General features: G+C 35.9%; 1 protein-coding gene across 1 annotated transcript in view; it reads right to left on the bottom strand.

Annotated features, from left to right (window-relative positions):
* Positions 1 to 25,445, bottom strand: part of Sema3d (semaphorin 3D) — a 111,695-nt gene that overhangs the window by 71,482 nt on the left and 14,768 nt on the right. Inside the window, exons 2-3 of the mRNA XM_035451650.1 lie at positions 18,662 to 18,822; positions 3,747 to 3,809 (exon numbers count right to left, since the gene is read on the bottom strand). Coding sequence (XP_035307541.1) covers positions 3,747 to 3,809; positions 18,662 to 18,822 — 224 coding nt within the window. The remainder of the gene's footprint in view (positions 1 to 3,746; positions 3,810 to 18,661; positions 18,823 to 25,445) is intronic.

The raw sequence follows: 25,445 nt of genomic DNA on the forward strand, positions 1-25,445 counted from the left end.
CCTTTTTAGTGACTATAGGAGAGAAAGATATACTTAAAAGTGACTATTGTCTCACATATAAGTTATTCAGCTTTTCCAATGAACACATTTAGTTTAGACTTACTTAAAAAGTAAAAATAGAGGAGTTTATAATTGTAGAATTTTGTAGCAGGAATATGCTTTTTCTCTCAGTGACGAGTCACTGTTAAGGCTGTCACCTCTGTGCCTAAACTATCAGATAGCTCAGGCTAACCTCATCTTTTGCTTTCTTTTGGCTATACCAAGCAGTTTAATTCAAGATTTATTGACAAAACTGAATCATTCCCATTGTGTCTTTCTCTTAACAACCTTCTTCAATACAAAACCAAAATGATACCAGCTTTTCTTGCCTTCCTTCACTTCCTTGGATTAAACTGGAGGACTATTTAAGGGAGCATAATAGTTCCCACTCCCTCTGCCTTCCATTCACTTCCATCCTAATTAGTTAACTTTAGTTACGGTAAATAATTCACTACTTTGCAGTTATATAGTGCCTTTTCGTAAATGAACAGTCTTTCTAAACACTTGTTAATTATGAACATATGCTTTGGAAGTGGGTAAAAATTACTAGAAAGAGAGAAAATGAAGTCACATAGAGGCAAGAAAAGAAGTCAATAAAACCACGGATTTGCCTGCTTTCTCTTAGTAAAAATCAATGCAACATGATTTCAAAATGAGCATCAGTGTTATGGCGATAGCAAATAGAAAAATGAATTGTAAAAAAAAGTGTGTTGATGTATTATGTAGACTTTATAGTGTTGGGAGGATGTGCCCAGATTTCAGGCTTCAGTTTCTTGCTTCACCATTGAAAAGGTCTGTGATACTGAGTAAGCCATTTGTTTTTTTTGTTTTTTTTTTTCTGGGTTTAGTTTTCTCCAAGAAAATGGGGATTAAGTGAAATTATAACTATAAGGCATGGGAAATAGTTCTTTAAAAAAGATAACCAAAGTGGCATTTAACAACAGCTTTAAAATGGAACACTCTTCCAAAAGGATACACTGAAAGTAAGGAGACAACCCTTCTTGCCTTTTTGATGCAACATCAAATTTTATAGACCTTTGTTAAAAATGGAAAAGCTCTCTGTATCTCAAATCCATAGTTAGCAGTAGACATCCTTAAAAAAAGTTAAAAGAGATTACTACTCACAAATATTGGGCTCAAGGATGGTACGTCTAGACAAATTAATCACCACTTGCCTTAACTGAACAAGAAAGGCATTGAAGTTAGAACTGTGTAACTTCCTGAACAGACAGAAGTGAGAACCCTCTCCCAATCCAAAACTCCACTTCCTGACATTCATAGTTAACCCCTCCTCTAACTCTTGGGAAAAATGACAGTAGCTTATTGCAGTAAACCTAAGACAACTTTCCTTCCTTACTTCTTCATCAAATATGCAATATAGATGGCTCACAAAACATAAAATTATTCACAGTGGTTCTGTCATGTCACTATTGCTTACTGGACAATAATTTTGAAAACTGTTATAACCAAATTACTCTATCCTCACAAGTTCAATGAACACCTGCATTATTTCTTCATCTATGGACAATTTATCAGTGTGGAGATATTGAACAGGAGGAAGAGGAATATATCCAGAAGAGTGTAATCCCTTTCTTTTCTAGTACAATCAGTGTAAACTCTCTCCTAATGCATTTGATGCTCTCATTTCCTAACATACTTCTGCTAACTCAACTGTGCTTCAAAGGGATTACATTTGATGTAATGGGATATAAAATTAGATATGATTACATATTTAATTGGTTTTGTTTAGATTATTATGGTTTGGACACTTTATACATAAAGGTGATAATGTGGTTCAGACCTCTGTCCTGTGTTGGAAACAATTGTCATGGAGGACAGACTTATGTTAACTTATGTGTTATATACATATTGGCTCTATAGTTTTGTTTTATTGCTTTATTTTATTTTTAATAGTCTGTGTGATTAAAGCTAGATCCTCACACATACTAGACAAGTGCTCTGCCACTAAACTTTATTTTTTTCTTTGAGATAGGGTCTTACTAAGCATGTTAGGCTGGCCACCAATTTCTAATACTCCTATTGCCAGGTTCCAAGTAATGGTAAATTTAGGAAGCAGCACCCTATTTGACTTATTCAGGCCACCTAGCTCTCCTTACTGGATAAATAAATGAATGATGAATAACCGAGTAAGCCAGCTCAATTCAGGTTCTTAGTCTTTTCAGTTTCTCAGTGCATTTTATACCTTGTGCTATACTGCTGTACTTTAATCATCTTTACTTTTAATCTAATTATGCTTTCACATAAAAGACATTATTTGTCATTTTTAAATATGAAACCAATGCACAGCTTAACACTCAGTATTATTGCTGTTAGGAGATTTTGCAAAAAAGAAACCACAAGATACTCACATTTTGGTTCAAGAATGGGACCTCTGTTCTCTTCAGTGAAGTACAAGATATGTGGATTTTGTTAAAAAAGAATGTTTCCCTCCATCAAGACAGGGCCCTAAGTCAGGACTTAACACAGAATACCTAGTTTGATCAGAGCATGTGGATGAAGAAGGAGGCAGTGAAAGGATGCCTGCAGTACAAGCCACACACTGCCTAAGTAATCCAGGCAGAGCTTAGCAAACACAAACAGTTTGGTTTACCTGACTGAAGACCTGCAATGGTCTCTATGGCAGTTCAACCCTGAATTTTCCATTTGCATGTTTCATTTTTGGAGAAGGAATACATTCTGTACCCCAGGCTGCTCTTGAACTTGTGGCAATCTTTCTGCCACAGACCTGTAGTGAGCCAATAGCCATCATATCACCCTAGAATTATCTATTAATACCACATGTATATACTTTGAGTAATTTTGTGCAATTGCTAAATTTTAGAGTAAGTTGCTTGTAATTCTTATGCCAGAATCCTTTACCTTTCCTTCTCAGCACATTCTTGCCATTTCCATGTCACCACTTAAAATAAATTATATATGTGCTGAAAATTCAACCTTAACTGGAATAAAAGAAAATGTCTGTTGCACATTTATGTTGCTAAGTGATGATTGTGTTGACATTTACAAAACAAATACACACAAATGTAAAGATTAGATTCACAGAAATACAAGTTTTTCTGGTGGTTTATATTTGAATATATTGATTTGTTTCTAATCTAGTTTTCTGAAGAAAATAACAACATTGAGAATTATTATGTTAGAGTATATTATTATACTATCTTTGGGCTATTGTAAAAATTAGTGTTGCTTTTTGTGAGGTGGGAATATTTTATATCAGATTTTAATCTTTCTTTTGTTGCTGTTACTGAATTTTTCCAATAGGGTTTTATTTGTTGTTTTTTTATTTAAACTAGAAACAAGTTTGTTTTACATATCAATCCCAGTTTCTTTCCCCTCCCACCTCCCCTCCTCCTCTGTCCTCCACCAATGTCCTATCCCATCCCCTTTCTGCTCCCCAGGGAGTGTGAGGCCTTCCATTGGGGAATCTTCAAAGACTGTCATATCATTTGGGTCAGGTTTTATGTAGTGCAGATTACTGTATAATACACTGTATTACAGAGGCTAGCCTTGAACTCCTGATTTTCCTTCTTCTACTTTCAAATGTTGGGGTTGCAGGTGTGTAATCAGGAGTGTTAGTTTAAGTAAAAGTAGCATACTAATGTTATTATTTGACAAAAGTGAATATAAAAATTTACTAGACTGTTAGTATCCAATTTGAGGAGGTAATTTTAAAAGTTCATACTTACATTGGCATCTTTTCCAGCTAATTTACACAGTTCCACTCTTTCCTTAGCAGCAGGCCAATAAATCTGAAAGAGCATTTGAAGGTAAATTAGAATAGGCAAATTCAAAACATCTGATTAGAAATGGGAATAAGTAATACTGAAGAATAAACATCAACTAAGGCATGGTAGTCCAGATAGAAATATTTTCCAAAACCCTTGTGTAAAATTTTCTGAGTGAAAACTGTGAAGGCCATTCATTTTTATTAACTTTCTTGATTTTATTGTATGCAGAAAAAATGTTGTCTTCAATGGGATGTATGGTCTTATTGTAATCTCAAGAGAATTTTGAGTTAGCATGTGTTGCATTCATCATGTTTTTTCTGTGTTTGTCTAAGTTGTGGTGCATTATAGAAATATGTGTTGCGATGGTAGAAACAACTCTTAGTCACTCTCACAGGTTGTTACTCCAAGCCATGGGCCAGTCATTTGTTCAACACATTTAGCATGCATGGAACTCAGACACATCTGGCAAAAAGCCAGTGTTTTAGAATGATATCTTATTTAAATATCACAGTCCCCCTAAAAATAGACATACTTCCTGTCTTCATTTTCATCAAGAAAGCTTAATCACATAGCAATGAAATAAAACATAAAAGGCACAAGATCATGATAATCTGATCCAAATTTTATGTCACCAAATCTGAGAATCTTAACAGTTATGTAGCAAAGGTAGTTTTAACTCAAGTGGTAATTCTTATACATTTATTTGACAATAGAAAGTAGCAAACAGAAGCAAGTAAATTTATAAAGAGTCTTGACTTATGGAAGCTAACATTTTAAAACAACCATAAAACAGTACACATATTCTCTAATATACTGATTTAACCATCATAAGTCACTATGTCTATGTAGCCATCACAATATTTCTTAATCAATCATTTGAAAGAATTTTTCATGCTATTTAGGAGGTTTCAAATATCAATGTGTAAAATATTTGCCTAGTTTCTATTTCACATTGCCAGCATGAAGAAAGATCATTTTTATTAAAGGAAAATTATCTTCTATATCTCTTTATATCCACTCATAAGCCATAAAATGAAACTTAAAATATATTTTAAAGAGAGAGAGCTAATGGTTTCACACATGAATTTGAAAATATGACCCATACTTTACCTGTATATGTGTGACTTCATAAGAGTAGTTTTAGTTTTTTTTCTAAAATTTGAAAATAGTCAAGGAACTTACCAAGAAAATACTACAATTATTGCTTCATTCATAAATTATGAGACTCATTAGTGTCCTTTATTTAAAACTCAGATAATTCACTTACAGTTGTCATTTACTAAGGTGAAAATTTCACACAATTTGTTTTTAAGTAGTCAACATTAGAGAAATTACATAAACATTCAAACAATGATAAGTCCTTATAACAACATCCAAAGGAAATCCTAATTATATCTTCTCTTTGTTTCAACTTTAAGAGGCACTTTAATTGACTCAAGTTAGCAAGCAAGAGGTTGGTCCAATGTCCTTTGGCCTAATTCAGAGATACCAAAAGACTGAACAGGACACCAGAGAGGAAGTTGCAATGTGTTCATAAAACTTAATTAAAGACAATTCAGAACCCCCAGAGACAGCAGACATTTCTATCAAGAGGTAGGCTGCAAATGTTTGATTGATTATAACAAAGTTGGAAAATGTTAAGCTAATGAGATGTGATAAAAGATTTGAGCATTAAGTACAACAATTCAAAAGTATTTATTTTCTTTTCTTTCTCATACATCAGATGCAGCGTGCAAACAGCCACCCTGACTTATTTATTCTCTACAATAGCTGCAGCACGTGGAAGAGGAGAAGAATACAGTAGTAGATCATCAAAAGTTTGTGTTGTAAGAAAGAGAGAAGAACACTGACAAGAAATTAAATAAATTCTAAGAAACACACTAATGTTTTGGTTATGTTTCACTTATGGCCCAATTACTATTGTCTATTCATTCCTAAAACATCTGCAAGGAATACTGTTTGTATTTTCCATTTCTTCCTTTTTAACTTCTAAAACTTTTATCAACTTTATTTAAAAAAAATCATTCAAATAAATAAGAAGCACCACACACCCAAATCAACCGTATCTTACTTCTTTACAACTCAATGGACTTCTATGCAGTTAGAATAACCTTTGGAAGAGAAGGTTCAGTACTGAATATATCAAACCCACAATATCCATGACTGTGCAGCAGATATTCTCTCTAGTGAATATGTAGTTTTGGCATGAGCACTGACATGTCAAGGACCCCGATGCCTCAGCCTTTAATATCATGACCTTTCCCTGATTAGAATACTTATGTTGACAAGTATATGCAGCAAATATCAACCATAGCTTCCTCCTCCCATAGGACTGTATTCTGAGACAACTTCCCTACAGAGACCACTACTATAATTGTTAGCCTGCTTCCCACTCAGCTGTATATAATGAATGTACCTAGTTTCCAGGCTGTTGTTACATTTCCATCAGAGTGTACAGCCCACCCAACCTCTGATTTTCTGCAGGTATGCCTGTAGATTCTTTAATTCCCATCACCCAAGTCAGGTCAATCCCAAAACTGTTCAGGTTCTGGCCTATGATAATTAGGAGTAGAATACCAGCTTTATATCTGAAAGGTTCAGGCATTATGCTGGCCTGCCCCTGTTACCTGGTGGAATCCACTCAGGCAATACCCTGGTCAGCCCAAGGTTCCATGGGAAAGAAGTCTGTACGCAGGTGCAGAGGACCCCTTTAAAAGATAGGCCCCTGCCCTCTCTCTCTCTCTCTCCCCCTGTTCCTGCTCTCTGTTCCCTCTCTCTGTTTCCCCGCTCTGTCTCTCTATGGCGACCGGCCATGGCGGTCAGCCATTTACCCTGTTCCTCTTCTTAGTCTCCCCATTCTACCGGCCCTTATAATAAACTTATAGTCAATTATGTCCATCTCAATATTTCTCTTTTCTTCTTTTTAAACAAAAGAATAACATTTTAGCGCCCGGACGTGGAAAGGCTCTGCCCTTATACCTTCTGCGACCTGCTGGCGGGTGCATGTTAGGCTAAGGGTAACCTTATAATCCACTTCCATCTCCGCTTTTCCTGGCACTCCCTCCTGCCTACAACAGCCTGAGATGCCGGAACTCAACTTGCGGCTTTTCCAACTAAGTATTTCTGGAACTCACTGATCTGCCTATTCGCTACAATCCGGTAAGAAACCCAAACCGTTCCTATGGGGCAGACCCAGCGCTGTTCAATCTGGGTCCATTTTTCGGTTTCTGGCCAGGTGCTCTCAGACAGGGCAATCTGTACATTTTTTGGCCTTGCCCACGGGAAATACATTTTTACGGGATCTTTCGGTTACTGGCAGCAAATAGGTAAATGAGCGGAGTTCTGCCTCCCATTGGGAACTTTCTTTCACCTGGGAATGTCCCTCATTGTTCTGTTTGTTCTTTCTCTGACTGGTTCTTCTTGGTTGGCAATGTCTACTTGAGATGCTCTGAGAGTTTTGTTTGTCTGCTGGTTTTCATTTTTCATAACTTGAGCCTATGGCCTGCGTTCAGGCCTTGATCATCTCTTCTTTCGAAGTCTTTCTTGTACATTTTCAAGTTATACTGCTATAGTCCATTAGCTTCTTAAGGAGTCTATTGTATATTGGAATTTGGTGACTAGTGATAACCAATGGAATGGCCATTGCTTCTTCTTACTCTATTTATTACTTTAATGTGCACATACGGAGCATTGAATAATCTTTTTAATTTCCCTTGGAATTGGAAACACAGGCATTCTGGCCAGAGTTCTGGAGGGAGAATATGGTGTCTGCTCTGAGTCTGACAGTCCATTACAGTGACCAGATGGGGCCTACATATCGGCACTGAGTTAAGGAGCCAGCACATCCATGAACAAGGCAATTGTTTTATAGCTCTGATTACAGGACAGCTTGTGCTCAGTAGGCAATGGGAAAATATTAAACAGCATGAAAGTAAGTAGGCTGTCTGATATATAACCTTTTTATTATGGTATCTGCTTGGTTCTGAGGATTTATATTCTCTTAATTTCATGTATTAAACAAGGAAAGTGGTCCCTTTCTTTCATCCCTAGCAACCTTAGGTGAAGAGGTTATTTACTCCAGTTATCCTCTCTGTATATAACAGGCTCACACAATGAAGCATTGTGCACAGTAGCTTTGTGCAGCCACAGAGGGAGTGGAAGGAACTCCAGAGGCCGTTCTGATGTATAGAAGAATTTCTTACTATACTGAGTACAAAAAACCCAGGGCACGATCCTTTCATATAGAACTTAGCTGTGAACTTCCCTGAGGAAAGGGAAATAGCAAAGGCTATTTTCATGTTAGTAAAGAAGGGTGCTTAAACACTTCAGCAAAGTACTAAGTTTATAGCTACAAACTCAATTGTTTCATAAGTGTTAAAATAAGGGCAAAGTTTGATGGGCTTCAGCTACTTCAAGTGCTTTTGTAATTACTCTGTATTCATAGTAAGGACAAGAAAAGAGCTACATCATCATTGGGATATGGAAGAAAATTATTTCATATTGATAAACTTAGCATCACTTTACAGTCTAATTACAACTTTTGGCTTACTTGGAGTTTGAAAGTTTTAGCTAAGTCATTTGTCTTTAATTTTAATTCAGAAATTAAAATTCTGAAAGATTCTGGTTTTATTTGCTTGTTGTTGTTCAATAACCACAAAGATAAAGATCTTAAATAACTGTCAGATTCCACGCTTTACTTTAGTAAAATAAATTGTGTCCAATTGTTTAACAAAAACAAGAAGTTCTGTGAAGAAGGATTAAAAATTTGTTTTTTTTCCATATGCTGTAATTGCACTTTGAAATTACAGGAAGTCTTTTTATTTTTTAAACTAGAACACATTTATAATTTTGTCCCATTAAACAGTTTTTCCATAAGGAAAAAAAACGTACTTTTACATAAAAAATAAATTTAAGGTGCTTTACAGAGAAAAACTTAAGTTTTGTGCTGAGTTTGCCTGTAATCCTGTAAGTAGACATGTAAATGTTACGTTTTTGTTGGGATCCAGTTAACAAGCTTCACTTTTTATTTTAAGTAAAACTATTTTGCTCCCCCGCTCTGTGTGTGTGTGTGTCTGTACAGTGTCTCACTATTTAGTTGAAACTAACATGGTTCATCCAGAATCCTCCTGAGTCAATATTCCTAGTTATAGAATTATAAGCTTGTATAACCTGCCAACCTAATAAATTAAATTTCTTTTAATTTTTATACTTCATCTTAGCTAAGAGGTAAAGGGTCATTCACTTTTGATTACTACTGTATAAATCCACTGAACATTATACATATACATATACATTATACATTATACACTGGACAATATCCACTGAATAGTATACATATATAATTTTAAAACCTCAGTTTCAAAAGAAAATAGTTTTAAATTAATTGGATAAAGGGATAAAGCTGATTAGGCATTATTTCCAAATAAAGCAACTAATTGAATTCTGAGGAATGTTTTAAAAATGGTTCAATGTGTGTATTATAGTATCTTTAGACAAAATTCCCAATTACTGTTTTGCTGGAATCCAACAAAAATACTACTGAAAATCATAGGTAATGCGATACAGAAAAGAAAAATACTTTTGATTGATTCAATCAATATTTCATAGATTAATAACAAGGCTATTAGTGTTTTCTTACCCATGAAATTCCAATGGGAATTCTTCATGAATGACGTACAGTAACTCTTCCATAACAATTTGAAGTTAAAACATCATTCTTCTGAGATCTTATTTTATGGGGTAGATAGTATAATTTGATGATCAAAGGGAAATTTTTACTGGGGAAATATCTTAAGTGAGGTATAGCTCAAAGATGCAAAAATTTTCAAATTTGATTGGCAAGTCTCATTTAGATTATCCCATCCATGACCAAACAATAACAGACTTGGAAACTGGAGATCTGAAATTTTCCTTTCCCCTGGAGGAATTAGTTTTTGTCTGAGCATGCTCTCTCGCTGCTACAAGGTCCCTCTGAGAGCTTGTTAGGGAAAGGGCCTTGGGGATCCTCAAAAAGCTCCTGCTCTCTAGCTTTCCTGCTAGTTAATGTCTAAAGGGAGAGGACAGTAAGTGACACTGAAATCCGTGGACATGCTCAGTGGTTAAAGTGCCATTAATCCACACATCCAGAGTATGCACAGACAGATGATGGCTTCCCATGGGATCAACCAGAGCCATGGTACAAGGCTTCCCATGAAACAGATACAAGCCATGAGCAAAAGTGGGATGTTACAAGTAGCTTTCAGATCTTCCTTTCTAACACCCACCCCCATTTTCCCTTCTGTATCTCTTTCCAATAGCTGAAGCAGCTTATCCCAGTATTCTGGGCTTTATCATTCATCTTCAAAGTGTGCGCCTGACTCAAATTCCCACACAGCTGTTTCCCAAACTCTACAGCTGAACATGCTGGCTTTTTGGGCCCCTAACTCAAAAGGTGTTGTTTTTGTCTTCCTCTTCTTTCTCTCCTCCTGTCAGATGTTGAGATTTACTGCTTGTCTTCCCTCTTGTTTGCTCTTAAATAAAATTTGCCTTCAACTTAACAAAAAGGGAGGGGTGTGATCTTTTTCCTTAATGCAGTATTGAGTATCTTACACATCGCATGGGAGATGAACTTTCTAGCCCCAGAGAGGGAGGCACACTATAATTTTAGGCTGGATAGATGGCTCAGCTGTTAAGAGTACATACTGGTCCTTCAGAGGAACCCAGTTCAATTCCCAGCACCCAGGTTCAGCACCTCATAACTGTCTATAACTGTAGTTCCAAAGGATCCGATTCTTCTGACCTAGGCTGCACCTGCATATCCTCAAAGAGTTAAAGAAGGACATAGACAGACAGACAGACTGACTTTAAAATAATAAAAATATAAATCTTATATGGGGTTGTTTCAATGGGGATATTTTTTTTAGATCAAGGGAAAACTAGGTCAAAGCCAAGTGAATACTTGAGAAGTGAAATACTTTTGGTAAATAATCTGTCTCATGGTGAAGAAAATACATACATCAGAGAAAAAAATGCATTCACCCACATGCAGAGAACAGTTAGGGAAATAGCTTCTTAAAGAGGAAATGTTCACATCTCATAATCAAAACAAAGGTGTTTCTCAAGGAAAGTTAACTTTAAGATTCTGACAAGGCCAGATGACAAGAAGTTGCATCTTCCTGTAGTGTCAGTAAAAGAGTCACTTCCTTGACATTTGCCTACATCTAGATTAAGACTCCTTCCACCCATACAGGCCTGCACTGGTTCAAAAACATGTAACATTTTCAGATGGAAAAATGCCCCAAATTCACTAACGTAGAAGTCTGACCAATTGACATAACTAATCAGAATTTATTAGCTATTTCTTTCTGCTGTCAGTCATGATGATGTAAAAATAGAGGAGTGAATGATGGGAGAGAATTAGGTTTTGATACTATGACTGAAAGTTTATACATAGAGCTCCAGCTTTCATATGAATGAATACTGGTACAACTTAAAGTTGATTGGGGAGGAAGAAAATGTTCATTTACAGTAAAAGTAACAGATAATGCATTTTTAGAATCCATAGTTCCTTAAGCCCTTTTAAAAATGCCAAGTATGGTCATTATTATAATGTCTATGATGAACATGTTCTTTTTTATTATCTCTCTTTTTTATTCAGTTTGGAATATTCAGTCCAGCCCGTGGAATTGTACTATTCACATTTAGGATGGATCTTCCTACCTTAACAAAGCTAGCCTAGATGATCATTACAGACATGCCCAGAAATTTGTGTCCTAAATGCCATCAATGTTAACCATTGTCTCCAACCCTTGTCAACCTGACACCCAAATACATCATTTTTTCTCCCAACAAAAGATTTATACTGATTGTTTAGAAGCTTCTACATAATGCCACATGCTCATACTGCATCCTTTACAAAAGAGTAATACTCTGCCCATGTGCTGTTGACCACATGTCCCAAACACTACTGACTTTCTTCTCTATACTTTGGACTGTAGAAACAAAATAGGCTGTTGATGGCTTTGGAAAGAACTCTCCACTTCCTTAATTTAATCAAGGAAGTCTACTCATAAGAGACACAAGATCCTTTGCTATTTTACTTCTTACACATGTTTTCCCTATCCCAACTGAACAAAAGAAAATGATACTTATCAAGATCCTATTTAAAATATGAGTTACTTAAAATTAAACAATTTCCATTATTTCAAGAATATCTCATATATATTGAATTAGTTAAAATCCAAGCATAACAGGGTTTTTCCTCCTCTGTGTATTCCTCCTGTGATATATGGTTTTTCTCTCACTTTAGATGTTGAAATATCACCTGACAGTTTATAACTGGTATATTTTGCATTCTTAACTAGAATGAATGAAGTTGGATATCATGGAAATATTTATATAAACCTGAAATTATGTTGTATTACAGCATTGATTCTAACAGCAGAAGGTCAATGGATATAAGAAATGAAAAAAGTGTCCTATAAATGATAAAAGAAAAAACATTCAAAGTATGTTATTAATAAAATATTTTCAGCTTTATTCCTGTAATAAACAACAGTGAATTCAAGTCCTAAGATTACAAAAATCAAAACAATACAATAAGACAGTCTGCTTAAATTCTGCCAAAAATATATTCAGTGATGTTTAACCAAAGGTATTCTTTCTTTACCAAGGCATTTTTGGTTACTTTAATTTTATAAACAATGTTACCTATACTGCAAGTATTTACTCGATAAAACAAAATATTGTTATCACCAACCAGGCAAGTCCATTCTCCTATATTTTTGAATAAAATCATTTCTACTGTTACAAACATATCATACCAAGGTAAGGATAATGTTGACACCAAGGCTATCCCAGAAATGGATCATAATACATTATGCAAACCCTTTCTCCTGTTTATATATTTTGATCAGTCTGTGAAGTATTTGTGTTGTTCAAATCATCTTGAACCAACCTAAGGATAGTGTTGCCATCAAGAATATCCAACAGAGACAGAAGAAACCGAGACCTCAGTAGATCACTAAGCAGGTGGTAGCACCATCTCCACAGCCACGAAACTCTGGACTCTACTATTATTAAGTAATATTTCTGCTAGGATAAAAATATTTTGTACACAGGAGTCGGTGGTGCACACTTTTAATCTCAGCACTTGGGAGGCAGAGGCAGGTGGATCTCTATGAGTTGAGGCCAGCCCGGTCTCCAGAGCAGGTGCCAGGATAAGCTCCAAAGCTACACAGAGAAACCCTGTCTCGGAAAAACCAAAAAAAAATTTTTGTAAATATTTGTTTCTTTTTTCTTTTCTTTTTATTTTCATACTATACTTCAGATCTGCAAAGTGTCCAGTGCTTAGTCCTCAACCAATGACACTATTGGAGATTGTAGAACTTGATAAAGACTACAAAGTGAGTTCAAGATCACCTTGACAAGTGTTATAAGGTCCTGGCTCACAAACTCAAGGGTGGGTAATACAGCTGAGTGGTAGAGAATTCAATACTCTCTTCCTCATCCTTTTGTCTTCCTGTAGCTACAAAGTGTGGCTACTTTCCTAGCTGCTTTCACTAGGCACTTGGACATAAAAGCCTGCATTGTCACATGTCCAACACAATTGGGTCAATTCACTGAGGACTGAAAATCCCAAACTGTGGGATATTTGTAAAAACAAGTCAAGGCTGCCTTAAACTGTACATAATAGTACATATTTATAGTTCTTTGATACTTAGCTGAAAGGTTCTTAAATAAACACCATACTTATATTGGGTAATCCTCTTTAGAAGCACAGAACTTACCATTTTGTAAGACAGAATGAACATAATGAAGTAACCCCACATTTGAGGAGTATATACTTGGATGGGGGGACATAAGATAAGACACCTGGCATTCCTATAATCACATGGAGTAGTATAGTAAATGGAAAGCATAACCTGGAGGTAAGGCAAAGCCTTGGGGAGCAATTATAACAAGAAACTGCAACTGAATGACTGCCTTTGGGAATCCAAAGTGATGAAGCAGAGTGAGAGGTCAGGGGGAGTTTCAGCAAAGGCAAACCTTTGCAAGTGGATTATTCATTTCCAAAGTGTTAACATGTTATTTAGAGGAGATAGAGATAGGTTTGGGGTGAAGGAGATGGAAGAAGTGGGTATGGAAGTGACTGGGATGGAGGAAAAAAGATTAGGAGGAGAAAGAACAAGTGCAGTAACAAGGAGAAGCATAATTAAGGTGAGAAGCATTGGAAATGGCAAGATGAGTTGAGGGCCTTAAAAGCCTGAGAGGCTGACTCAAGTTCCCAGGCAACCAACAGAATTGCATATATGGTGGAGAGACACGATTTTCTAAATTTTTAAATTCTGGTGGCCATGGTAAATGGATTGATGTGTGAAAAATAATTTTAAAAACTTGGTTGATTGATATTTTATGTCATTACTATTAGTGGAATGTACTGACAGGTTTGCCACATTTAGTTGGGTCTGCCAACTAAGGCTCTTGCTAGAAATGTACTGTGTCTTTGCTACTGATGTTTCCCGGTTTTCCACTCTCAGATGCTGAATTGAAACACTCATTAATATTCCATAAACTAATTTTCATCTCAGTGTTGGTGTCTGGCATAACTGAATACACACACACACACACACACACACACACACACACACACACACACACACACACACACACACACATATACTCAAGAGCTAAGTGACAGGTACAATTTTATGTCCTTTCTTGGAAATGATGTCGCTTCTAGATGGTTCTAAATATCCATTTTGATCAAGTATTGAAGTAAAACAAAACTCAATGTCCATTATCTGTTACAAAACCTGTCCCAGAAGCAGTGCACAGGTTATACATTTACTGAAGAACCGATTTGGGAAATTCTGATTAAGTTATAAAACATTACATCTTTGGCACATATTATATTTATACTGGCATGGAATTTTATTCTCTACAGAAATAAGCCCCCCCCTTCAAGAAAGCAAGATAACACAAAAAAGAATAAAGGTTTATATTTTTAACTAAATGCCAGAACATTTAAAAGAAGAGAAAGCAGTCTTCATAGCATTTATTTTGTAATGAAAATGTTCCAAAACCTAAGTCTATACCTGTACAGTTCACTGTGTTAGGCTCAAAAGCTAGACTGATAAAGCATAAAGATAGTACAAAGAGAATCATTAAGTACTCATTTCCTAATTCATTTTTTATGTAACTTTGTTGTATTTTCTGTTCTTACCATGATAAACAAATGCCTGTGCAAGTGTGAATGATAATAGCTACTTCTCAGAAGGCACATTGTTTTTAGTATATGATGTCGACATGCACATTGTATGATAAATTTCACTTTCTTCAGTTGAGTTTTTTGCACAGACTCTTTTTAAATTTCCCTTGGGAAAATATTAACAACCAGACTCTTATAACTCAATTATGTGCTGGGGATTGCTTTAACTCTATAGAGCACAAAGGACACCTTCAGCCGTCAGAGCCCCGACATGTGTGGTTGCCTTCCTCGAGTAGTCTAGATCATTACTGAAGGGCACTGAGCCAATGCAAACTCATAGGTCTAAACGCTGCTGAAGTACTACATCTCAACACTTACTGGCTACCGTGGAGCACCTTTTAGCACTGGAGTGATTTATGTAAATTGAAATGGTGGATACCTACATAAACACAAACTGTATTTAATGTGTATATGACTTCCTTATGAATTACATGTTTTAGAGAGGTACAAAGAAATATGTTATGTGAAAAACCTCTAATTGAATGAAGTATTCAAATAATCATTTATTATAAGAATGTCATAAAAGAATTGGATATTTCATAAACATTTACTTTATTAAATATTAGCAAATTGTGAGCATGGAATATTGCCAAAGAAAGTTAAGCTTAAAATAGTCACAAAAGGAAGTTGGGCTATCTCAACTTATTTTAAGCAATGATCTAATACACTTAGTTCAGATAAATGAAGCTTTCTTCCAATCCCTGAAGGCAAAGAGGAGAAAAAGAACAGATTCCCTTAAAAACATGAATTGCTTTTTGTTATTATACTAAACCAAGACATATTTGGGAAAATGCATTGCAAGCCAGATTGTATAAAAGCAAAATTGCAAAACAAATGTTTTCTTTATCTTCATTTGTAGAAAGTATTATCTTCTGCTATGATATTTACTGATAACTGAGATATTACACAATATCATCTGTCTCTCCCAGGGGTTTGAATACTTTTAAGATAAATTTCTGAATAAAAATATAACCTTAAGAATAAATAGAATGGAACCACAGTATTAAAGTAGAGGGAACACCTTAAATTCTAGCACATATTCTGCTGTTTATTACATGTCACCATAAATAATAAATACATAGGATAAAGGATAAGTGTAAATTTAAAATACTGCCTTCTAAGTTAATGGATTAAGAGAATTTGGGAAAAACTCCTAGAAATATTTTAGCTCTCCAGTTTTCTTCTAGAAACACAGCTTCCACGAATGCATGTATACACATTTGCTTTCAATGACACTTAGCAAGATTCAACATTCAAAACAAAAACAAAAGCAAAAACAGAAACAACTGATTTTTCCTTATGGTTCCATAAGGAAAAATGTATAGAACTACTGAAAAGATAAATGATAAAAAGCAAATGTCTTCCATCCAATGACTAGCCATCTAGATAAATTATACAGGGTGTGCCTGTTTTACTGATGCATTTAAGAAAATCCATTCTCCCTCTCCCTCTCTCCCTCTCCCTCTCTCCCTCTCCCCCTCCCTCTCCCCCTCCCCTTTCCCCTCTCTCCCTCCCTCCTCTCTCTCTCCTCTCTCTCTCTCTCTCTCTCTCTCTCTCTCTCTCTCTCTCACACACACACACACACACACACACACACAGACACACACACGGATTTTGTTTGCTTGATTTGTGTAAGAAGAAGTAGCAGTCAGGTCTGGGGAGACAGTTCAGACAGTAGAGTGCTTGGCATCTGATCCAGCAGCCAAATAAAAGAGCTGGTTTGGAGGTGTGCATCCTTAATTCTAGCATGGAAGAGGTGGACACAGAAGGATCCCTGAGGCTAGCCAGCTTACTACACTTGGGAAATCCGCAAGTTCCTGGTACATTGAGGAACTTTGTCTCAAAAAGATGAATAATGTAAGAGATTCTACATTGAGTTAAAAACTTTATACACATCTTTGCACATGTGCACAAACATGAACATGTGTGCATGCATACACTCCCACAAACATTAATCAATGTAAAAATTAATTTTTAATACAAAGAGTATGGCTTATCTTATACTATCATATTCTAGATATGTCATGATCTTTTCTACATATTTTATCTATTATCTTATTTTTGGCATGTGTGCACAGACCTTCCTTTCTTCTTCTTCTTTTTTTTTTTTTTTTTTTTTGGTTTGTTTTATTTTGCTTTTCAAGACAGAGTTTCCCCTATGAGCTCTGGCTGTCCTGGAACTCACTCTGAAGACCAGGCTGGCCAGATATCCATCTGCCTCTTCTTCCCTGAGTGCTGAGATTAAAGGCATGCACTACTATCTAAAGGCTAATTCTTAGTTTTTAATGTTCACAATGAGCTAGGGCACACTTGACTGTAATAGCCTCAGACCTGTGTTATCAAAACTTGGGGGTAGAGGGTGGATACTTGAGATCAATTATTGGCATTGATGTAGACCCCAGATAGATTCTATCCCCCAGGCATATAATTCACATAGGGGTCTTTGGGTCAGGCTTAGAATACCATTCTTTGAGCTTTGCCCCCAGTAAGTGGTCTTTACATTCTGTACAGTCCTGGTTCACATTAAAGTGGACCCAAAAATCAACCAAAGAAACAACCCTGCATGAGCTTTAATGCTCCTACTGCAGGATAGGTCACTGTCTCTGCTCAACCATCTGTGGATTGGCAGTGGATGATAGAGAAAGCTTCTGTGTTGACATAGTTCTATGTTTTGGTCATTTGGGTTAGGAAAGACATAGAGTTTAGAATGTTCTGACCATCTCCAAATTTTACTGGCTCTGGTCAAGAGAGACAGAGTTTAGAACATTCAGCACATCTCTGAATTTCAATGGTTCTGGTCAAGTGTGTAGCTTGGACTTAGTATCCTTTCCCTGATTCAAGTGAGAGACATCTTTCCCACACAGTTAGCTGGGTTGAGGAGGTAATATGAGCAAGTGCTTCCTTTTAAACCTTCTTCAATATGTCTTTTCTTTTTATCATATTAAAACCAAGCTTCATGGTCACTAATCAGGGTCTTTAGCTCTAATGAAACTTTCTGGTTATGTGAACTGTTCAGACTGATGTCTGTGGGGTTATTATTGCTGGAGGGTTTTATTCAGGCCTCACCTTTGTCTTTCTCTATATTTAAGTGGTATGGCTTCTTAAACAGTCCATAATTGGAGCATCATGAGTCTTTATTAGCTCAGAATCGTTAGGTTTTGATAGAAATTTGTTAAAATGTGAAATAAAAGTGTGGAGAAACAATGTTAAAATGTTACCACAGATTTGGATCAAGGGAATACTTATTAATGAAAAATAAAACACATTTTGATTTTATTGCTACATGTTTAGCAAAGAATACATGTTTACTCTTGATTAATTCAATTGCCATTTCTTCATTACAAATACTTGCATTTCTAATAGGGAAGTAGATGTTTATAATTCTTTGCTGCTTTTATCTATGTTTTCAATGGCTTCAATATTATATCCATTTACTCAAAAATATATGTATATAGTGAAATCTACAAACACATAAAATATTTGTCAGAGGAAATATGTTTTTAAATGCCTTCTATTATTTTTGACATAGAAGACCTCCTGAGTGACACTGTGGCTTAACAGAAAGCAGACTTAAGGCACAGAGGAAATTCAGTGAATCCACCAAGATGTATATAAATAAACTGACCTTCTTAAAGTTTTTGTTTAAGTCGACCAGACTGAGCAGGAAGACATGGTCCTTGGCTCCTAGGAGCAGCCTGCCCCTCTCCTCATCTAAAAGAAGAGTCTGGAAATCCAGTCCTTCCGATGAACCCAAAAATGGAATGCAGCTGTTTGAAAGCAGCAAGTCTATGGAAAAGTCAAAAGAGGGAAAGTAAGGGAAAATTCATGGCATGAAATATATTTACCTGCCCAAATACACATATTGATCCACTTTGTGAACATACTTATGCAGCATTGACACATTGGAACAAGTTTAATATATACTCCTTCAGAAATAGATACTTTGGCCTAAATACATTGGCTTTATTCTGTGTAAAAAAATACATTTTGTTTTTTTTTTTTTTGGTTTTTCGAGACAGGGTTTCTCTGTGTAGATTTGGAGCCTATCCTGGCATTCACTCTGGAGACCAGGCTAGCCTTGAACTCACAGAGATCAACTTGCCTCTGCCTCCTGAATGCTGGGATTAAAGGCGTGAGCCACCAATGCCTGGGGTAAAAAATACATTTTAAAATTAATATAAAACTTGAAATATAAAATACAAATATTGCAAAAGCAGTTCTTAAATTACAATTTAAAGTATTTCCCTGTAGTAATATTTGAAAAAAATGATAAACTCCATTATATCAACAAAGTATAATCTATGTCATAAATGCCATGGGATTTCTTCTTTTGTGCTTCATAAAAATTTTACTTAATATGAAAATTAATGGGGCTATTATTAAATTTTCATTCATATTTCAAATTGCACATTGCTTATATTCACCTATTACATACCATGGCTCTCTTCCCAACCTTCTAGTCCTTTCACTCTCCCTAAATATTCCTCCAACATTCTTGTTAAAGACATGTTATATCTGTTTTTGTGAGTAACTTTTCATTGTCTTCCTATATTGTAATTCATCCATTAACCCACAGGACTAATTTGTTGCTTCCAAGTTCTGGCAGCCACCAATAAAATATATGCATGCAAAGATTTTGTGCACACAAATTATTTGTTTCTTTTGAGTGAAGCACAAGAAACAATTGTTGGGTTACATATTTAGTTTTGCTAGAAAATGTCCAAAGTGCTTTCCAAGATGCCTAAATTAGTTTGTGTTTTTAATTAGTGATAAATGCATTTTCATGTGTTCTTCTAAATAGAATCAATGTTGTCAACATTGTAGATGTGATCATCTTAAAAGGTATGTATTATTATGTTTTCTTACCTTGAATTTGTCTGAAGATACTGGTATGGTGTATGAGTTCATATGCTTATTTGCTATTTTTATGTTCTTACTGGTGAGGTGGATATTTATGCCTTTTATTATATTCTTTCAAAAATTATGTTGTTTCTAACACTTGAATTTTAGTAGAATTTATTTTTTTGCAGTTTGGATATTTGTCCCTCATGAGACAGGTATTTTCAGATGTTTACTTTCTTGTCTATAACTTCTATATATCTTTTTTCTATGTTTCAGGTCTGAAAGAAAATCTCTTGTAAATACAATTTTATTTGAAGAGATAGAAAAATGACCTTGTGTTAAGTACACCTGTTATCCTTGTATAAGGATGTAGGTTGGGTTCTTACTACCCATAAGGTGGTTCACAACATTCTGTAACTACAGTTCCAAGAGATCAGGGTCTCCCTTCTGGCCTCTGCAGGCACCAGGCACACCATGGTACCCAGATATACATGCAGGCAACACTCATGCATATAAAACATGTTTTAAAAATGTAACAAATTAAAGATTTAGTTTTTACTTTTTAAGTGTGTGTGTGTGTGTGTGTGTGTGTGTGTGTGTGTGTGTGTGTGTGTGTGATTGAGGGTGGTGGGAATGGAGGTGTATGTTCATGTGAGTGCAGTTCCTCCAGAGGCCAGAGGTATCAGATCTCCCTGGAATTCTTATTACAGGCAGTTAGGAACTATGGCAGCTGGGAAGTAAAGTCACATCCTCTCAGAACAGTATGCATTCTAAACCAATGAGCTAGTTCTCCCTCACCATTTCCTCCTATTTGTGATAGCATTCATGCTGGTGCATTATTTGAATGGTTGTACTCTCACTACATTTTTAATTTCTTAGTTTTTGAAATTATAGTATAATTATATGCCCTTTCCCTTCCCTTTCTCTTCTCTAAACTCTCTCATATAGGCCTCCTTTTTCTTTTTCAGGTTTATAGCCTCTTATTTTCATTAACTGTTGCATGCATGTATGTACTTACAAATGTATATACATATACATTTCTAAATATATAAATACAACCTGCTCAGTCTTTATCTGGATAATGTTATTTGTATGTATGTCTTCACAGCTGACCATTTAGTATTGGATGACAAAATGATGTGCTCCTCCCTGGGGAAGATATTGTTCTGCTCTCAGCATTACTTAGCTGTCTGTAGTTCTTTGTGTAGATTGAGGCTTCCTGGTCTTTTCTCATCCACTGTAGCATGTTTGTCGTTTTCCTCATTCAGCTCATGTTTAAACACTCATGTTAGTGAGTCTTGCTGAGTATTTTTTTTGCAACAGGAAATAATGATTAAAAAATATAACCAATCAAAAGGAAGAGTTATGAAATCCAGTGTCAGTGGAAACACCTACAAAACATCTCCCACACCTATTGCTCAAGGACCATTATGGAGATTCTAAGAGCCAAAGTTCAGAGAGTTTGCTGTGATACCTTGTCTCCCAGCCATGCACAATTCCTTGCTAATTCAGATGTACATTCCATGTTCAGATGCATATTTCAAAAGAAGTTGTAAAAAAAAGTTCCATTAATCCTGAAAGAAATATGGTCGGAAACTGCATGGGACCTTCAAATGACTATATAATATAACTTCACAAATGAAAGCACTCATCTTAATCAAATGCAAGTGTATATCCTATGGTTATGTTCTTTGGTGCCAAACCTGATAATTATATTGGATTTCCTTGTTTCATTCTCTTTGATATCTGTTTGCAGGGCCAGTACTTTTGGTTTGCAACAATCATAACAGACACTTCTAATTAAACTAGATCTTCGTACCACATTTCTTTTAACCAAAGTACCTACAATTGTATCTTATATTTCTATAATCCCAGAGAACTGATCATCAACAAGGTAGTAATAACAAATTTATCACTTTATTAAGGTTGATTATGTGAAAATTTAAAAACAGCTTATAAATTTGAATTAACTATTAATTACTATTCATTTCTACATTGAATAATTGTTATTTTTCTCAATTTCTAAGATAGAATTGAAATTTTTAATTTAGAATGTGAAAAACTTGGAAAGGTGTAACACAATCAGAAATTTCAATTGCCTGTGGTTAGCAAACAAAACTCTTTCATTAATATTTATACAGGATATTTTATGCACACTACATGGACACTGATGTCTATGTTCATTTTTATTGAGGTAAATACTATTTTTCAGCTAGGTACAATATTGCAATATAATTTTACAACTCAAAAAGACCAAGGCCTAGGTTTTTGGCTCATTTCCAATGAGCATTCCATACTGGTTGTAAGTAGAACTAAGAAGAAACAATGGCATCAAGGGATTGGCTAGAACAGACTTGATTAAAGCCTTTTAAAAGAAGACATTTTGCACAAACCTTCACTCAATTAGGCAAGCATTTATGTTCCTTGGGATTTCCCTTAGTTAAAGCAAAAATGTGAAAAATCAAAAGTATTTGAATAGACTCCCAAGAGTGTATTCTTACTGAACTAGTAAAGCATTTTGTGTGGTACAAACCCTTATGACTTCAACTTTCCAAAACTACTTGTTATTCTGATTGCAATGAAAATTACAAAATTCAAGATTACCTAGCTTATCTGTGTGGTTGACAAATCATTGGCAGCATGATTTAGTGATCTAGAACAAGTCCTTTGACCTCCATGACTCAGCTTCCTAATACACAAAATGAAGATAATAGAAGCTATATGGCAACTCAAGATGGACATTAGAATAACAAGTTGCACACACTACATGCTATGTGTTGAGCAAATACTACAGGGAGGATGATGTGTTCTCTTTAAACTTTATGCAAAATCTATGCAAAGAAATCTTAGCATTTCCATATTTATACAACTTTGTCAACAAGTAGAAGAGGTAATTAATAGTATTTCTTAAACTTATGACTTGTAAATGAGAAAAGTTTAGTAAATATTGTTGTTCTGAATATTAGCATTGACCTTCACTTTGGGCCAAACAGTTTTTTTTTTTTGTTGTTGTTGTTGTTGTTGTTAAAGAAACACGTTATCATATTTTTTTATAAACCAGAAATATGAAGGTTAAAACATATATGTTAATTAATGGTATTCAGATAAGATTAAAATAATATTTATTACACAAAAATTACATAGCCTATGGGAGGCACTGTTCATATTATTGTATTAGAGAATCCTGCAAGGAAAACTATTGGATCACTGTGTGTGTGTGTGTGTGTGTGTGTGTGTGTGTGTGTGTGTGTGTGTGAAAAATATGTGTTTAAATTAAAAATAAAATACAACACACATGAATTATGTCCTCGGAGAGGTCAAATGTTCCTCCTGAGTCATCACAAGCTTAGCATCTCTCCATTACCTACCCAACATCATCATGGCTTCAAAATCACTTAAAGTAGTGAATACCTGATGAATCATCAGGTCAGAACAGACTAAAGCTATATTTCACCCCAATACCTATACTACTCTCATGACTTCATCATGCCAGGTCAACATTCTAAATTCTTATGATACCTCACAAGATAGCCAAATACCATTCAACAAGGTAATCTGGTAGAGACTACACCCACAGCTAAACACTGAGCTGAACTCTGGAATCCATTTGCAGAGAGGGAGGAGTGGTGAACAAAGGGGTCAAGACCAGGCTAGAGAAACCCACAGAAACAGCTGACCTGAGCAAGGGGAGCTCATGGACCCCAGACTGATAGCTGAGAAACCAGCATAGGACTGTCCCAGATCCCCTAGAGGTGGATGTCAGTTTGCAGGTCGGGTTAAACTATGGGGCCTCTAGTAGTGGATCAGTATTTATCCCTAGTACATGAATGAACTTTGGGAGCTCACTCCACATAGAGGGATACTCTTGCAGCCTAGACACAAGGGGGAGGGTCTAGGCCCTGCTCCAAATGATATGATAGATTTTGAAAGATCCCCATGGAAGGTCTCACCCTCCCTGGAGCGCAGAAAGGGAGTGGGATAGGGGGGTTTCGCGAGAGGAATGGTAGGAGGGAAGGGAGAGGGAACTTGAATTGACATGTAAAACAAGCTAGTTTCTAATTTAAATAAAGAAAACCAAAGAAAAAAAGCTCAGTGTTTAGCTGTGGGTGTCTGATTCTGCTTCCATCAGCTACTGGATGAAGGCTCTAGGATGGCATATAAAATAGTCATCAATTTCATTATCGGAGAAGGGCATTTAAGGTAGCTTCTCGACTATTGCTTGTTAATTGGGTCAACCTTGTAGATCTCTGTATATTTCCCTAGTGCCAGATTTCTCTTTAAACCTATAATGACTTCCTTTATTATAGTATTTCTTTTCTGGCTCTCCTCTATTCTTGCCCTGACTCAATCTTCCTGCTCTTCCATGTCCTCCTCTCCCCTCCTCCTCTTCCCTTCTCTTTCTTCTAACTCCCTCTCCCCTCCCACCTGCTCCCAATTAGCTTAGGAGATCTTGTTCTTTTCTCCTTCTCTGGGGGACCATGTATGTCTCTCTTAGGGTCCTCCCTTTTTTCTCAGCTTCTCTAGAGGTGTGGATTGTAGGCTGGTAATTCTGTACTCTATGTATAAAATGTATATATGTGTGAATACATTCCATGTATTTTTTGTGACTGGGTTACCTCACTCAGGCTGGGTTCTTCTAGTTCCATCCATTTGCCTTCGAATTTCAAGATTCCATTGTTTTTTGTTGTTTTTTTTTTTCTTTTCCACTGAGTAGTACTCCATTGTGTAAATGTACCATATTTTCTCTATCCATTCTTCAGTTGAAGGAAATCTAGGTTGCTTTCAAGTTCTGGCTATTACAAATAATGCTACTAAGAACATGGTTGAGCAGATGTCCTTGTTGTATGAATGTGCATCCTTTGGGTATATGCCTAAGAGAGGAATTGCTGGATCTTGTGGAAGACTGATTTCCATTTTCCTGAGGAACCACAATACTGATTTCTAAAGTGGCTGTATGAGTTTACACTCCCACCAGCAGTGGAGGAGTGTTTCCCTTTCTCCACATCCTCTCCAGCATAAATTGTCATTGATTCTGACAGGAGGAAGATGGTATCTCAGAGTTTTGATTTGCATTTCCCTGTTGGCTAAGGATGTTGAGCACTTTCTGAAGTGTCTTTCAGCCATTTAGATTCCTCTAATGAGAATTCTCTATTTAGTTCTACATCCCACTTTTAATTTGAATATTTGGTGTTTTGGTGACTAGCTTCTTGATTTCTTGGTATTTTTGGAAATCAGCTCTATGTCAGATATGGGGTTGTTGAATACCTTTTCCCATTCTGTGGTCTGCTGCTTTGTCTTATTAACTGTGTCCTTTGCCTTACAGAAGCTTCTCAGTTTCAGGAGGTCCCATTTATTAATTGCTGATCTCAGTGTCTGTGCTACTGGTGTTATGTTCAGGAAGCTTTCTCCTGTGCCAATTCGTTTGAGGGTACCATCTACTTTCTCTTCTAAGAGGTTCAGTGTAGCTGGATTTATATTGAGGTCTTTGATCCATTTCGACTTAAGTTTTGTGCATGGTGATAGATATAGATATATCTGCAGTCTTCTACATACCAACATACAGTTTT

This window comes from Cricetulus griseus (genome assembly GCF_003668045.3).
Source record: "Cricetulus griseus strain 17A/GY chromosome 1 unlocalized genomic scaffold, alternate assembly CriGri-PICRH-1.0 chr1_0, whole genome shotgun sequence".
Taxonomy (NCBI): Eukaryota; Metazoa; Chordata; class Mammalia; order Rodentia; family Cricetidae; genus Cricetulus; species Cricetulus griseus.